This window comes from Stigmatopora nigra, chromosome 7, assembly GCF_051989575.1.
Source record: "Stigmatopora nigra isolate UIUO_SnigA chromosome 7, RoL_Snig_1.1, whole genome shotgun sequence".
Classification (NCBI taxonomy): domain Eukaryota; kingdom Metazoa; phylum Chordata; class Actinopteri; order Syngnathiformes; family Syngnathidae; genus Stigmatopora; species Stigmatopora nigra.
In genome coordinates, this window is record NC_135514.1 from 5196092 (window position 1) to 5212905 (window position 16814).

Consider the following 16814-nt stretch of genomic DNA (forward strand, 5'->3'; position numbering starts at 1 on the left):
AACTGGAGTACCCAAAAGAAAACCCACACAAGTCCGGAGGCGAACACACAAACTCCACTAAGAAGAACCAAACTTGGATTGAGGCCGATGCACTAACCAGTCAGCTGCCGGGCCGCCCTATTTTTAATTATATTCATAAATAGGATTTTTTTTAATACATTGTTGTCACTTTCTCGTCCTTCGATAACATTCCATGGTTCAAGAGCAATGTTTTCATTTGGCTCATTACAGTGGCGTATGCAAGAGGAGAATTAAAGTAAGCTTTTACTTTACACTTTACACTGGAGGCACCAGAGGATGTGTGTGTGGGGGGGGGGGGGGGGGTACTTGCCAAGCAGATGCTCTTATGGAGGTGAACCAACCACCACTGACCGTCTGTCACATGAATTATTCCGTAGTTTTAGACTCCGTTCCAAAGTTGTGGAAGTGGGTTACGAGATGATTTCACAGGCCGCTTGCTTGTCTTCCTTTGCAGTCCAACAGGCTAATTGAAGAGTGATTTTCAGTTTGGGCTACTATTCAGAACATGGCAGACAATCTCTGAATATTGCAGTCGCCCCTTTTTTCTAAATACAAAATTTTAAGGAGACACATGTATTGGACATCACTGGCAGCAGCACTTATTAAATATGAATGACACTTTAATGAAATAAAAATGCACATCTCAGTCTGGAGTTCCCTTCGCTGAACTTAATTGTACATAAATACACACAAGCATATATGATTTTGCTAAAATGTGTTAGTATTCTCTAAAGTTGAAAAAATGCAACAATTGTGTATTGGAAATATGCAGGCAATTTGGAAACAAAATTCAACTAAAAAACAATTATCAGTTGTGTTATTTTAACTTGGGTCGTAATAACACAACAATTATTACTTTTACATCATGGTGGCGGGAGTAGAAATGTGTGTGTATTCATGTGTAATATCTCAGACTGAAGTTGATTTGTAAAACCAGAATTGGTAATATTTGCATTTTGTATCTTAAAATAGGGGCTGCCCCGCCGCTGAGTACTTAGTGCGTCGACCTCATAGTGGGGGACCTGGGTTCAAATCTGAGTCAGTCCACCTGTGTGGAGTTTGCATGTTCTCCCCGGGCCTGCGTGGGTTTTCTCCGGTCACTCTGTTTTGCTCCCACATTCCAAAGACATGCATGGTAGGCTTATTGTACTCTTTAAATTAAATATGCATAAGTATGAGTGCGAATGTTTGTTTGTCCCCTTGTGCCATCTCATTGGCTGGCCACCAACTTAAGGTGTCCCCCGCCTCAGGCCCGGAGTCCGCTGGGTTAGGCTCCGGCACCCCCACGAGGATCCAGAAAATGAGATGAGATGAAATAGTCACTTGTTTGGCAACTAAAGTTCACCGCCATGGTGGCCGGTGAGGAACGGAACTTATTCTCAAACAAAAGGGCAACGACTTCACCTCCACAATCAGAGCACGGGGAAAGCCACGAAGCTCAGCCTCACACAGAAAGGAAAGAGAGAGAGAGAAAGAGAGAGAGAAAGAGAGAGGGAGAGAGAGAGAGCGAGAGAGACAGAGCGTGTGAGAGAGAGAGCGAGCGAGCGAGAAAGAGAGAGAGAAAGAGAGAGAGAGAGAGAGAGAGAGAGAGAGAGAGAGAGAGAGAGAGAGAGAGAGAGAGAGAGAGAGAGCGAGAGAGAGAGAGAGAAAGCAAGCGAGAGAGGGATAGAGAGAGGAAGAGAGAGGGAGAGAGAGGGAGAGAGAGGAAGAGAGAGTAAGAGAGAGAGAGAGAAAGAGAGAGAGAGGAAAAAGAGAGAGAGGCAAAGCCAAAGTCGGAGCCAGGAGGACAGAAAGATAAAGCTAACACAGACGTAACGATAGACATTTAAAAAAAAAGTAGTTATATAGCCGCTTTCCCTCATTTTACCCCTAGAAAACAAACATACAAACAAAGACAAAAAACGCTGCTTGGATGAACCAAACCCTATCCATCTGTCATCAATACACCTGGATTCACTGACCGGCCACGCAGCAGGCATGTCCCGAAGGAAGCAGAGCAACCCTAGACAGATCAAACGTGAGTTATTTCTTTTTTTCCCATCGGATGTTCTAGTTTGGCTTCGAGAAGCTCACCCAATTGCTCACTGTCGCTTATGTTTTTCCACGTTGCGGGGAACGCGTTCCCTTAGCACTTCTTTTTGGGGGGTTCTAAAGAGGTGAGTTCCGATCCAAATCCCATCGTGCCGCCTCGTGGCTCAAAAGTTTGACCAAACGTACAAACTGGGCGAGAAGCCCGTTCATATTGCGTTTAGTTTGCTGCCACTTAAATGTAGTTTTTATATCTAGAAATGTTTGGTGGCTATTAATGTATCAGTGTATCTTTTCAGTGCCTGCGTCCCCATTTGGGTAGCCAAACGCAAATATAATATACCGTGCATCTTTTCAAAAACACTTGAAACTTATGGTTTTAAAATGTTTTGCAATTGATACTGAATTCTACTTTTAGAAGATTTAATTGACACATTATAAAAGGCACGTGCGCGGATACACTAAACACAAACAAACGCACCTGCTGGTGTGTGTAGCTGCCTACACACACGCCCACGTTTTACAGTATAGCATTATTTAAAATTATAACTGGAATAATCTCATCATAAACGCATCACCGGCAGTACATAAAACTGCAAATATTGTTTATTTCATATATTTTTATTAATTTACCAAAATTGTTGGTTGATATACTCACTGTATTCTGAAGTCGACAGTTTTTTTAAACAATAAGTGTTGGATGGAATACAATTATTACAATTTTTTATTTAGTTTATCTTTTATAATCATTTGTAATAACCCCATGGCAAAATGAATTTGAAATTGTAGTATCACAGATCAAACTTTATATTATTTTTGTTTGTTTTTTAGCCTAATAATTTGTACAAAATATTCAGTGGTGTTACCTCAAGAATTGGGGGGGGGGGGGGGGGGTCAATAATAACACCCACATGCTGGCACCTTAGCAAAGACAATCTAAAATATTTAATATAACTCACAGTGTGTGTTTAAGTATGTTTATTTTTGCTGTTTCTTAAAGCACTTCTCCGTTGTTGGAGACTACGATACTACGGTGTGTAATTAGAGGTCACAATATCCAAATTCTACTGCAAATAATTTGTCTTGAGCTCCAAACGCATTTGCTTGTCCTCGAAGAAAATAATAAGTGGTGTGTGTGTTAGCATTTATTTGCATACAGGTTACATGCATAAATTAACGTATTTATGATTTATATATTTGGATTTGCTTACTTTTGTATTAATATTTTAATTATGTATTTGGGCCTTGTTTGGTATTTTTCCACTTCAACATCAACATTGATAATAATTTGTCACTTTGAATAGATTCCAAATTTAAAATGTATGCTGCTCAAAAAGCAACCTGTTTCCTGACACCTATAAATAATGAATCAAAAAGGTTTTAAACAAGTTAGATCTTTATATACGATTAAACAAAATTATTATAAAATAAAGTTTGTGCAAAAAGTAAAAATGATTTCAGTAAGTATATATTTTTTTCTAACTTTTAGCGGAACACAGCAACCTTTGACATCCAAAACACAACAGTGTATGATGTTAAAGACCAGCTCATCTTTGAGCTATTCCAATCACAGCATCCAGATGTTGTTGTTGTTGTTAAGCAAAGAAAAAGTCATAACATTTATGTTGCAGTCTCATCATTGCTGTGTGTGAATTAATATGTCATGTGTAAGATCATGTTAATGTAAAGCCGGGGTGCGGCTGTATAATCAAGCTCTAGTTGCCACCAAAAAGGTCACAAGGAGCCTACATCCTCTCTCCCACCCCAGGAACTCTGGGGGAAAGGCAGTGCATAGAAAGTCAGTGCAGACAGTTATTCTAAAGGACAAAAAGGTTGTTGGGCGCAGTGCCCCCACCACCGCTGCCACCCCCATCCCCTCCTGCATACATTGGACTGTTATCTAAAATTGTGATTTATGCAGTATTTTAATATTTTGCTTATTCTTTCCCCTTGGGTGCTCTCTGAGCAGTGATAAAAAGGCAATGCTGAAAGAGCACCATTAATTTGCTCCGATGACTGGGGAGATAAGAGCAGATAATAGGAAAGATAAGCAGGGAAGATATACCATCAGAAGCCCGATTATTGCCATTAAAATTCCAGCCTAGCAATCTGCAGCTGACTGATAATTCCTTCTCCGTTTCCACCACTTTGGATGATAAGGCAAAAAATAGTCACTCACTACTCTTGATTAGGCTGCCTGGATATCCTGATAATACAGTGATAAATTATGTATTTCCCCACTTGTTTTTTTTTCTTTTTTTCTGCGTAATGTTACACACATATGAATATATATATATATATATATATATATATATATATATATATATATATATATATATATATATATATATATATATATATATATATATATATATATATATATATATATATATATATATATATATATATATATATATATATATATATATATATATATATATATATATATATATATATATATATATATATATATATATATATATATATATATATATATATATATATATATATATATATATATATATATATATATATATATATATATATGTATATATATATGTATATATATATAATTTTCTATATCACCCACCCCTTTTTAAAGAAAGGGAAAACCTATATACACTATTATTGTAATAGGAGTTTGATGGAAGAAGATGATAGTGGTGGAGGTGTTTTGTGTGGGAGCTCATATCAATGTTATCAGCTCATCTCCCTGGCCCATCTGCTCGCTGCTGTTGTTTTTTGCCTTATCACCTTGTGCCAATATGCCAATAAATTGCCCAGATTGTTGGGCAGGTTAGTAGAATTGGACAGAAGTGATGAAAATATCACTGATGCTTTGCGGATTGCAATTAGCTGCTAAAAAGTGTAATATGATGTGAGAATGCCACCAATTTTCGTTTATCCTCTCGTCTCACCCCCACGCTTCTTCCTTGCTCATGCCCATACCTCTATTGGTAGTGAGAGGAGAACATTTTGATGCTTAATAGGAAGGAAAGATATGAACAAGCTGAATTGAAACCAGGCCCCTCGGAGTAATTTTTCTGCAAAATTGCTCCCCAAAGTTTCACAGCATAAAGGGGAATCTGGATGATGTAGGGGGTGCGCCTCCGCTAGTGTTTATGGGAACATATTGAGGCAGCCGTCGAGGCTGTGCTTAGACATCTAATGTCAAATGTACTTATTAAACTGACTTAGTGCTGCAGCCTTAACTCTTCTCATCTTTATATGGACCAACGGAGAATTCTTACTCTTTTTTTTTTTACTACACATTATCCAATCGGAGCACGCTATAACGATTACCTTTCCAACGAGTGGTATACCAGGCACATTTCCCTGGTTCTAACACTATGTCATACTGCCATTATGCTTAATATACACTTACGATAGTGATCTCATTCAAAAGGATCATCCACTACAGTGTACAATCATGTTTCTGGTTACAACTGACATATAATACTCCCTAGAAAAGTGGAAAAAGGGTTATCTTGATTTCTGAGATGACGGATGATATCTAAAGTGAAAATTTAATTTTAGGTCTGTGTCTCAGAGCTCGGTGAATGGAATTTAAAATTGCCCACAATTGCTCTTACTTATTTTGATTAGCATAATTTCAACACAAAGCAAAATTTGATATATACAAAATCTATTTCACAGGAAAAATTTCTTTGCTCTGCTGTTAATCTACCCGGCTTTTGCAGATGGCCTCTTACGAACACCTAGTATATTGTTATCACATGAGGTGACATCTCTATCTTTCAAGGGCATTTATCAGAGAAAGATTGCAGTGGTAAAGGATAACAAGAGCGTTTAGTGAGTTCTCTGCCAATATCCCATGTGTGTCTGTGTGCATGCAAGGATTTGTGTAAGTTCTTCTGAAAACATTAGCACATACTGTAGAGTACAGTAATTGACGACAAGCATGCCCCTGTGTGTCCTAGAAAAGAGAACAGATCTTTGAGCTGTGTTGAAGAATTATTTTTGCAGAGCTTGAGGGGAGTCCAATTTTTTTTCTGCCAACATTTTGCATTTGATTTTGCATTTGAACTTTCTATATGCTCTGAAGAGTTGTATTGTGCTGCCCTATCACTTGGCAACTGTCGCTGTTACATGTTTCGGGGATTGGAAATCAAAAATATTTGTGCGTCTGCCTCGCTATATTTTTAAGAGTCTGTCTTTGATTATGTGACGACAGTCATTTTGTATCTCCTTTTTTTTCTTATGTTTTTTCAGAAGAGGAATGGTTGCTGAATGCCAACTTTTACACTAACATCTGTCCGCCCATAATAAACATTCGTTTTCTGCTTTTATAGTGAATGATACTAAATAACTAATTTCTTATCAAGTAAAATATGTCTAGTTTTCATTGTAAAAGAAACACGTGAGGAATATTTCTTCACCTGAGGCACAGGAAAAAGATCGAGACAGCTGTTGTTTTCTTTGTTAAAAAGAGTTGCGTATCTCAATAGGTGGGATTTTGCTTGTGCATTGGTTGATGACAGTACCTAAAGTTGTATATTCAGTGGCCCTTTAGCCTGTAAATCCATAGACAGTGATGTGATATGTGGATGTGAGCAGGGTTGCAACCAAAGGTGCAGGTCACATCCTCACACAGTTTCCTCTTTATCTTACTCTTTCCGGGATTTTCCTCTTATTATTCCAAAAAACATTTCGCCAGTCTAGTATCGTCTACGTTTTTTTTTTTTGTGTGCCACTTTTGCTGTCCAAACGTAACTACATCAGAATATGAACGGTATATATAAATATGTACTTTTACTTTAATTGCATGAAATTAATATTTCTTATGATGCTTGTTTTGTTTTTGTTGTTAGTTTTAATTGTGGGAATGCATTGTAATTCTCTTTTTATTTAAATTTGATATCAGGGATACCTATTGAGCCCCTAGGTAACAATGACTTTCAGCCTGCTTTAAGTTAATAGCCTTGTCTCTTGCTTGTAAGGATCAATATTGGTAATAATTAATCAGCATTATCAAGAACAGGATCTAGTTCCATTTGTTGTTACATCAGCAAAATATCAATAAAGAAGTTGACTCCCTGATTGTCATGGCAACTTCATCGCTAAGGTCAAAGAGAGTTTATCTTATCTTGCTGCCGAGAGTGGCAAACTGCTTAGGAATCTAGTTTAGACTGAAAGATCATTGATTTAGGCTTTCTTTTACCCCCACCTTGTTGTTTCAAGATGGGAGGTTGGGCCCAGAGAAAGGCAACATTCTAATCACAACAGAGATGTGAGATTTAAATATTGATGTACAAAGGCCATTACAAGCAAAGAGGGCCTCTGGTCTTGCTGTTGTTCAAGTACGTCCTTTTAAGACCCAGACAAAGCTTTGATTATCAGAGGTGTCACTGTGGAGTGTATCTGTATAGCTGACAGTGTGGGACTGCAGGGGAGATCACTTTCCTGCAAACACAGACACAGAATATTAAAAGGTGCTAGTCAGCACCGTGTCTATTCTGTCTACCGAATGTAGGGTATACTTCTTCTGATCTATTATTATATAGTGTGTGTGTGTGTGTGTGTGTGTGTGTGTGTGTGTGTGGGTGGGGGTTGGCTCGAGGGAATCATTACAGAAATGTTTTTAAGATTAATAGAAAACACCTACATAAAAAAATAGATTCATACAAATCGTGTGTAATTGTTTCAGATCATTTCATCTTTTTTTTCATAATAACAAATAATTTACATATTCTGGAGGTTAACCAAAAGTTTGATAAAAGAATGCTGTACTTATGGATAATTGAAAATACATGAAGATATTTTTGATTGAGGTTTTTGTGTGTTTCATATGTAATTGCATGGTGGTGTGGTCTATTTTTCTTAGATGGACACTCTGAGCTATTTAGCTAAAACGGCAGGCCAGGGTCCTTGGATGTTCCTCATCACACTCAGAGTGTTCCTTGGGCTTGGAGCAGAGGCAATGCCTGCTCTTTTCATCCTTTTTTTGCCTCGGGGATACAATTGCCTCATTTAACATTCCCGAACCCAGCCGAGAGAGGAAATAGCTAGGCTGAGTAAGAGAGGCTGCCACACATCATGAATTCTTATTTCATTTAACTAGAACTCCTCCTTTCACCTTGGTGATGCACATGGATTGGGAATGAAGTCATTGTACAATTAAGGGGTTGGGGGCCATTGCAGTAGTTTTTATGTCCTTAATACGGCATGTGGTTTCGTCATACTTCTTCGGGGCCACAATAGTTCTACAGGTTCACAATAACATTTGTGAAAACTATGGCAAAATACTGGGTTTTAGGTTTAGTGGTCCTCGTCGGTAAATTTCAAATTATGAATCTAGTCAAAAATAGCTTCGAAATATTTGTTGAGTTTAAAAGAAAAATCATTTTCAGATTGCATTCTGGCCAAATGTCTTCTTAAAACTGTGTTAAACTGACATGTTATTGAAAATAATTTGTTATTCTTATAGATTATTATAGGTTTACATTGTTTTTTAGGAGTTGCTCATAGTCCATGCTGTGGTATTACCATGGCAAGTTAATATACTGTCAATAAGATTCTTATTACATATTTGGTGGTCATTATAATGACGTGAGGAGGGGCCAAGACCTCCGTAAAGAAGGGTTTTAGGTCAAAGTGTCAAACTTATGAAGATACTGATTTTTTTTTCTTGTTTCGTTGGTTTAGGAGCGAGGGTCCATTACAGAACTTTACATTAAGATGAATTTCATCAGGCTTTAAGGATAGTTAAGGAATAGGTGGCAACAGAGGATTAAGGCAACAAGCCTTTCAGTTCAATTTGTACATCAGCATTTTCTACCAGACGGAGGGTATAAAACTCATAGTATCTTAAGGGTTCAGTGGAAAATCACTAATGACATGCCTTTGTAAATAGATAAACAATTTATGTCAAATATGCTTGAAATATATAAAACAAACTTCAAAACATGTTAATACTTTCAAAAAGCTGGGTTTTGATTTGTTCCATTTCAAAGCTACTAAAGCTGTTGCGTGTGAAGCTTACACCTCATGTGACCATGGGCAATAAATATCCTTTTTCATGTTGTTAGTAGAAAATGCTGCAATGTAAAGAGTCTTAATTCAGTAATAATCATCAGAAATGGCGAATAACCCTTGATTATATATTCTATCAATGCTGCTGATATGATAAGACAATGTGTGTGACATAAGAAGCGGTTTAATGCAAAGTGCGCATCTCATATTTATTGTCTCAAATCAGGGCGTGCTAAGGGAGTAAACATCCTGGGCAAAAAACCTTTGCTATTCTATGCTTATCTAGTAATTACTGAGAACTTTAACCATCAAGCTAGTGTCATCCAACTAAAATGCCATTTGTTTCATTCTATCACATTGGATTTTTATCACAAGTTCATGCATCTCTGAAAATCAAGGATAAGGGGCTCAAACCAAAATTAAGTGGCAGATTTTGAAAATCTACAATCATCACAAACGGTGTTCAGTCCATGAAGTGTCTATGAATCTTTGAGACATACATTCGACCATAATCGAGTTTTTTTAAGCTTCAGAAACAGGGTCACTGGATAAGCTGGAGAAAAACAGGGGCAAAAGCCTTCTATGATAGACGAGGAGAAAATCTGATTGATTGATGTCCGCCGGCTTTGCCACCATCACAAGCCAGTTGACAGTTAGTTTGGGATCAGATGATTTCATTCTTAAGATTGGGGTTGAGGGAAAGCTAGGCAAATATGAAGGACACAAAGGTCAATGGCTTCTTTCCTCCTTGTATCTATCTTTCCCTTGCAATAGTTGGCTTTGACAAACTGTAATATGTTGCCAAGCTTTGTGGCGGGAGGACACGTGGTCATAGTTTGTACAGTAATATCCTATTGCAGTAATCTCACCAGGAATGATTGAAAGTGGTGGAGGAATCTGGTACTGACAGAGACCCACTGACATCATCAGCTGCAGTCAACTGGCAGATGTCTCTTGACTTGTTTGAACTGAACGTTCCCAGAGGATGGAGTAAGTTAAACAACTGCTTAGACTTGAAGCGATCTGTTTTTGTAGGCTGAATCTGATAAGATGACACCCCTGTAATGTTTTTGTGGAGCAAAGAAGTGGGGGAATCTGTGGTGAGTTTTGTTAGTGCTTTGTGTTTTTTGTGGTTTTGGAGAAAGACCAACATGGAATCGTGACAAGAGATGTTTGCGCACATTTTAAATAAATACCTTATTATGCTTGGTTTCTCCTTACGCTAAAACAGAGCATTGTTTTTCTACAGTGGTGCCTGTTCTTAAATACAAAGTTCTCTGGGAGTCCAGGGACATATTTGACAGTTTTATTAGCTTTGAATACAGTTGCTCTCAACAGCAAGATCTCACTTGTAATGAAGTGGCTGTGTATATGTAACATTCAACAAATGTGAAACTTGTTTTAATCAGGTTTTCATTGCAGCCTCCATTCTCAGACACACGCCAAACAATACAAATCTTAATCTTTCTACCCCAATGGAAATGGACATCATTTATATGAGGGGGCAACAACTCTTTGTTTTTTTTGAAGTGGTTGATATGACAGTGTTCTTGTCAAAGACTCAGGGTGAATAAAATGGGTTTGTAATTACCATAATTATCTCTTATATGTTTTCAACTAATGATGTCCGTTAACTGCTTGAGGCTTCATTTGAAGACTGCCTCGCTGTAGGTTGGCTTAGTCTCATAATACACCATGTTATATTACACTGCACACAACTAATGAACTTCTTTCATCAAAGATGCTTATCATACTGTGCCTCTTAGGGGAAAAGCCAATATACTTTAGCTTTTTTGTTACAGTTGGATTAGAACAATTCTTATAGTTCTCACTTATCTTTCAAATTTTCTCTACATGTGATAGTAACCCAATTGGCTTCATGTCCAAACAGGAAGGAGCTCTAATCTAGACCGCTGCTCGCTTCATGTAAAACATCTCATTTTGTGGCTCAGCCTGGTCTCCGTCTTATCGTTACACAATTCACTGAACCCTCTGCGATTTTCTTTGTGGCAATTTATTTAAATTCCCTCATGTTTATATATTTCTTGTCTTCTTTCATTCATAATGAATGCCTTTCACAAGTTCAAAGACTCATCTTCCCAGACTTTGGTAACTTTACAGATATGGATTCATTGTAGGGACTGGGGTGAGAGAAAGCTGCTTTGTTGGAGAGCACAAGTGGGAGTTTTAGTATGATGGACGCCAGGCACTGTTCTAAAACGAGAAGTAAGAGCTAACCTTGATAAACAACGCAGATTTAAGTGCTCCAACAGTTTTCCCCACAGCAGGTAGACAAATCATGTTTAAATAGGTGTGGGCTCTCCTGTCCATTGCAAAAGCCTTCAGTCGAATATGCGGCCTGGCTCCTGTGGCTGCTTTGGTCTTTGTCCATCACCTATCAGCATATCAACAGTGTCTCTGAAGCCTGCTTGTATAATGCACCATTTATGGCTTTGTGGATGGAGATGGCGGTTGGGCGGTGGAATAGCTCCAGGCCTTTCCCTCAGTGAGTGGATTAACGGCGGCCTGCTTTAGTGCACTCTGCCACGGTGTGAAATCGGCCTCGCTTCGGCGCCGGTGATGCAGCTTCCCCTCTTTCCCTTTTTCTTTCTGTCTCCTCCTCTTCTCTCGCTGTTTCCTCACCTCCATGCAAAGCCTCTCACTGCCATCTGTGAAATGTGGAAACTCTGTGTCTAAGTTGAGTTCAGATCCCATCCACTCCACCAAGCCGAAGCCAGGAAGCAAATGGGCAGCCAGTCAGTAAGGGGGGTTGCAGAGGAGACGATGGTGGTGCGGGAGATGAAGAAGGGGAGGGAGGGTGATGAGCTCAGTGATGTTGTGCCGCATGTGCAGGAACCCTGCCTGTTCTCCGCGGGCGAGTTGGAGGCGGGTCCGGGCCTGGGTGCTGGCCGAGAGATCGCTGGTTTTTGCGAGCAGGTCCAAATCCCCTCCTCTGTATTTCTGTGTCGATGCGAGGCGGTGGCATAGCTCCCCTGAGCCCCTGCCCAGTCCTTTGAAGATAAGATGGTGATACAGAGTCCCTTTCGGTACGATGCTAACTGATGGTCTTTGTGTGACATGCCTCTCTCCACTGGAGCCTGCAGCTAAAACACCTATGGTCTTTACTGAAATGAATTGGCTGTAAAGCCTCCGGTCAAATTGGATAATGAAAAAAGCCGCTAGTTTGTGAGACTCTACTGCCCCTTTTCTCTTTAATGTATTATTTTGAATTCTTCAATATTTGTTGTCACTATCTTTGCATGCACACCGCTTTCTTAAAATCAAGATTTTTCCAACATCCAAAATTAACTCTTATCTTACTTTTGCTGGTTAGTCATTGTACTGATTACGGTTGGCTTATGCTTTTGGGAACTGGTTTGCATTGTGAAGTGTTTTTGTTCATATGCATTTGGAATTTTGAAATAATCTAAGGAATGGTATTTTTTTTATGCTATAGCTCTATGTAAATCACCCTACATTTATTGCAATATAAGGCCTAATTACATTCATAATGGCTAGTTTAACAGTTCGCAACATGTGTTGATCTTATTTTTAATTGGCCTGTTTAATTTTTACAGCCACTTGCCAATCTTCCTACTTTTGCCATTTCAGTTTTTAAAATGATCAGAACATCTAAATTTCCCCCTATTTTCTTCTTCCCCGTGTGGTTTTGGGGTTAGGATTAAGGCATAATATCTCGTGATTGTGCTGTATTATGGTGGCGTGGAAACTTGAGTTGGGTTCCAGCTACACATCATCTTATTATAGACAATATGAATCACTGTAGCTCATCAGGGATGGCGCGTTGATTGCTTTTTGATACCCCTCCAACATGGATGAGGTCTCGCATACATCAGTTAATTAGCGAGTACTTACAGAGTGTGTGACAGCCCTGACAGACCCCACACTTCTCATCAGATCCTCGGCCCAACCACACTGAGTGAATGCTTTATCGAATGCCTGACAAGAAAAAAACTATAACATCAACATTAGGTTTGGCATTTAGTCTGTGTGTGCATTATGGGTGCCTGTGTGTTGTGTATGGAGAAGCAACTGCCTAAATGAATGGACAACGGCAGACGGCATCAGTTTTTTTTGGGCTGCCTATTCAAAAGTGTTTGTCTGGCAGCACAAATTAAGTTAATCTCTTACACAACTACAGTACTATAGTTTCAGGCATATAGAGTCGAGTGATCGACCTATAATTGGTCGGGTCGATTATTAGATAATTTTGGTTTTGTAATTTCTTTAGTGAATATATATCTACATATATTTGTGTGATTTAATGACGTTCTATGAAGTTCAGCGTTTCATATTTTTTTAGCGTTATTTTTACACTTTTAATACAAATGAATATTGTCTCCATTATCAGCCTCTTTTAACTACTAATAATTTGGTATTGGTCCTGAAAAACCCATATTGGTCGATTACGAATAAAATTAAGGTGACTGTATATTATGTATTTCATGACATCACCATATGTTGCTTCTCGAAAGGTTCAGCTAAACATGCTAGTAGCCGTGAAGATAACTTCATGATGCACATGGTTAATGTTGGCTACTATTTCGAAGCTCCAAATCAGGGGTTCCCAAACTGATCCCAAAGAGCTTCTGTGGGTCCTGTTTAAGGTTAACCAATAAGGTTTCTTCTAAACCAAGTAGCACCTTACTGCAATCAATTAATTACATCTGTAAAACTCTGGATTGTTGAAAAGTATGGTTTTGTTTGTTTGGATGGAAATTCTGCACCCACTGTGCACATTTATGGACTTGTTTGCAGACCCCTGCTCTTAATGGATAGTCCAGCAATGGGCAATTTACAGCAACTAATTAAATGACTGAGGAGTATCATTCTGTGCACCTCTATGATAAGGTGGGTATAAAGCATCACATTAAGACCAGCAATTTTTCACTACATTTTGGATTGTGGAACATTTAATTCTTACAAGTAGTCGTTACCTTTGTTTTGACAACAAGCAGGCCATGCAAACACGTGCTGAAGTTCGAGAGCTACTTGAGACTGGGTATATTATTCCAAAAAACGATTCTGTTGCACCATTACTTACGGAAAGCAAGTGTGCTCTGCTCCCTAAAAGGTGTACAATAAAATTGAGAATGATGCAGTAGAACAGACTTACAACTGCTTCTTCTCTTTTTTTCTTTTTATTACTATTATGTATTTTTTTTATTTTTTTTACAGAACATCTTGATTTGGATCTTAACTCTGATAAAGAGTGTTGTTGTTTTTATCCTTGGTACAAGGCAGATCTGAGCAGGAACACTCCACTCCCTATTTTTGTGGACATATTTTATTGAATATCCTTTCAGATAAGCACTATAATCCTTTGGTGGAGAAGTGATGTATATTGACCAGCTCAATTGTGGTGATATGGTGCATGTCTCAGATATGGAAATGGTAAAGACTGATTTATGTCAGTTCTAAAATCACACAACAAGGAAATTGAGAGCAGCCCTTTTTGTTGTCAGTCATTATTGACCCCACAAGTAGCTAAAACGTAATTGCCATAAAGGAAAGAAAGTGTCCTTTGTATGGACAGATGATTTTACAAAATAAGACAATCAGTAGTCAGATAACACCCTTCTACTTAAAAAAAATATATATCTAACATCTTTATTAATGGCCTTTTGTGGGGACCGTGGAACAAATTTGAGTATTTACATAAAAAGTTCTGCTCTACTTACGAAACTTTCAACGCACGAAAAAATGTTCTGGAACCAGTTAATTTTGTAGATAGAGATACGACTGTATACTATACACCTTGAAAGAAGAGAGATCCAAATTCTTCAGTAGCAAAATAGGTTGTACTCCACTGAAGATAAGAATAAATGTGAGTAGTAGTTTGTGTTCTAACATCCGTTGGTTAAAGGGTTGAAATTTGCCACACAAGTATCACATGCAACACTCGGTGTTTTCCTGTATTTGTTATATCAGGCCCATTGCCAGGCACCACTGATAGTTATTTCTGAGCTTGAAAGAGAACTTAACTAGGCTAGGTTGTCCCCGTTGAGTTTGGGTCATTGACTTGTTCATGCAGCATGTCATTTGAATTGTTTTGGAGAAACTTTAGTTTAAAACCATGCACAACTGATGGATTTGATCTTTTTAATTACAAACCGAAAATAGAAATCAAATCGACAAAACATCGAAATATAAGACCAACATTGACCTTAACCCATTTTAAACCTAGTTAAAAATGTTTGATTTATGTAACATTTTCAGAACATTTGCATGAAATGGGAAAACTTTATCTCAAACTCAAATAAGTACAAAGGTTTGAAATGGGATAAAAAAAAAGTGATTTCTGTGAGCCACTAGAACATTATTGTGTGGTGTGTTTTGAGGGAAGGTTGATAGAAGGGCTGCTGAAAAACCCAGCATTATCAGCAGCAGATGCAGGTTTACTTCAGGCTTGAAGGTAAGAAAAGAGAGTGAGGAAATTAATGAGCTGCTAGACAGCAGGATAAATAATTAGCCAACTGTTCCTTAGATCCATCTCTTCATTTGCAAAGGCAAATGAATCCTCGTTGAACTTTATTGGTCTTTTTTTCCATTTTTTAGCTGTCTTCTGTTGGTATTTCTGTGTTCTGTGCACATATACAATATGTAAAGGAGGCTCAGATAATCGAAATCATAGCACCAAATTCTAAATGTTACATGACATGGTCAATTGGAAAAGAAAAATGCATTCTCCAAACAGGTCAACCTGTGTGGAAATGATATTGCAACACCGGGCCTGTGTGGTTTTTCTTTGGGTACTCCGGTTTCCACCCACATTCCAAAGACACTTTAAATTGCCCCTAAATTGTTGTTTGTCTCCTTGTCCCCTCCGATTGGCTGGCCATCAATTCAGGTGTATCCCGCCTTTGGCCTGAAGTCAGCTGGGATAGGCTCCAGCACCCCCCGTGTAATCCTCTAGTAAGGATAAAGCGGTTCAGAGAATAAGATGAGTTTTCCATCGTATGATGAGGACATCGATTTTCTTGTTAAAAGTGCTTCCAAAAACAGTGGGGGCAAGGGAAAACATTTTTTTTGGTGCGGAATTGATATTTATGCATGTCTCTATTTAATTATTTTCATTTCTTTGAAATCCTGTGTTTCTGTGCCCTCAACAGGAGCTAAGATAATTTCTTTTGCATTTGTGGATGTTGCATGCAAGTGTGTGTCGATCTGGAGTGTTTACACGGGGCTCAATCCCTGAGGAATTTGAATTATTGTTGCCACACTATATGGAGCACATCCTCTTTTATTGTTCTAATACTCCACTGGTACATTTGAAAGGAGCTGAGGAATCACCAAATCACTTACATTATCCTCCTGTCAGGTTCATTAATAATTACCTTCGTCCGTAATTATCAATAACTGCAGGAAGACATCTTATTCAATTATTGACATTTAATTAAATAGAAATGGATTCAACAGGTAAAAGCCTCCGGAAGGGAGAGTTACAGCAAGTGTCCCTTACAACTTCCGAACGTCTCCCCGAATAGACGTTTTCGTCCCATTCTTATGGTCACAAGTTACAGAGTTGTTGATCATTCCATCACGTATGAGTAAAAACAACATCTGGGACTACAATAACAATCAAAGTATTTTACTAATAACAAAAACAGGGACTAGACCTAACAACATTTAGATTAGAGTAATTATACAACCTCCTTGACCTAAGAATCATATAATATAATCATAATCATATAATCGTTACATACAGAAAAACCCGAAATGTACGGTTACATAACGATAACAATATTCTT

At 38.2% G+C, this 16814-nt stretch overlaps 1 protein-coding gene across 2 annotated transcripts in view; it reads left to right on the forward strand.

Moving 5' to 3' along the window:
• Positions 1–1667: 1667 nt before the first annotated feature.
• The window catches only part of zfpm2a (zinc finger protein, FOG family member 2a), a 112083-nt gene continuing 96936 nt past the window's right edge, over positions 1668–16814 (forward strand). Inside the window, exon 1 of one of the 2 annotated variants that reach the window (XM_077720687.1) lies at positions 1668–2038. In XM_077720687.1, coding sequence (XP_077576813.1) covers positions 1999–2038 — 40 coding nt within the window. In that variant the 5' untranslated portion in view covers positions 1668–1998. Of the gene's footprint in view, positions 2178–16814 lie in introns of both variants that reach the window. The other variant, XM_077720688.1, reaches the window with a different exon arrangement.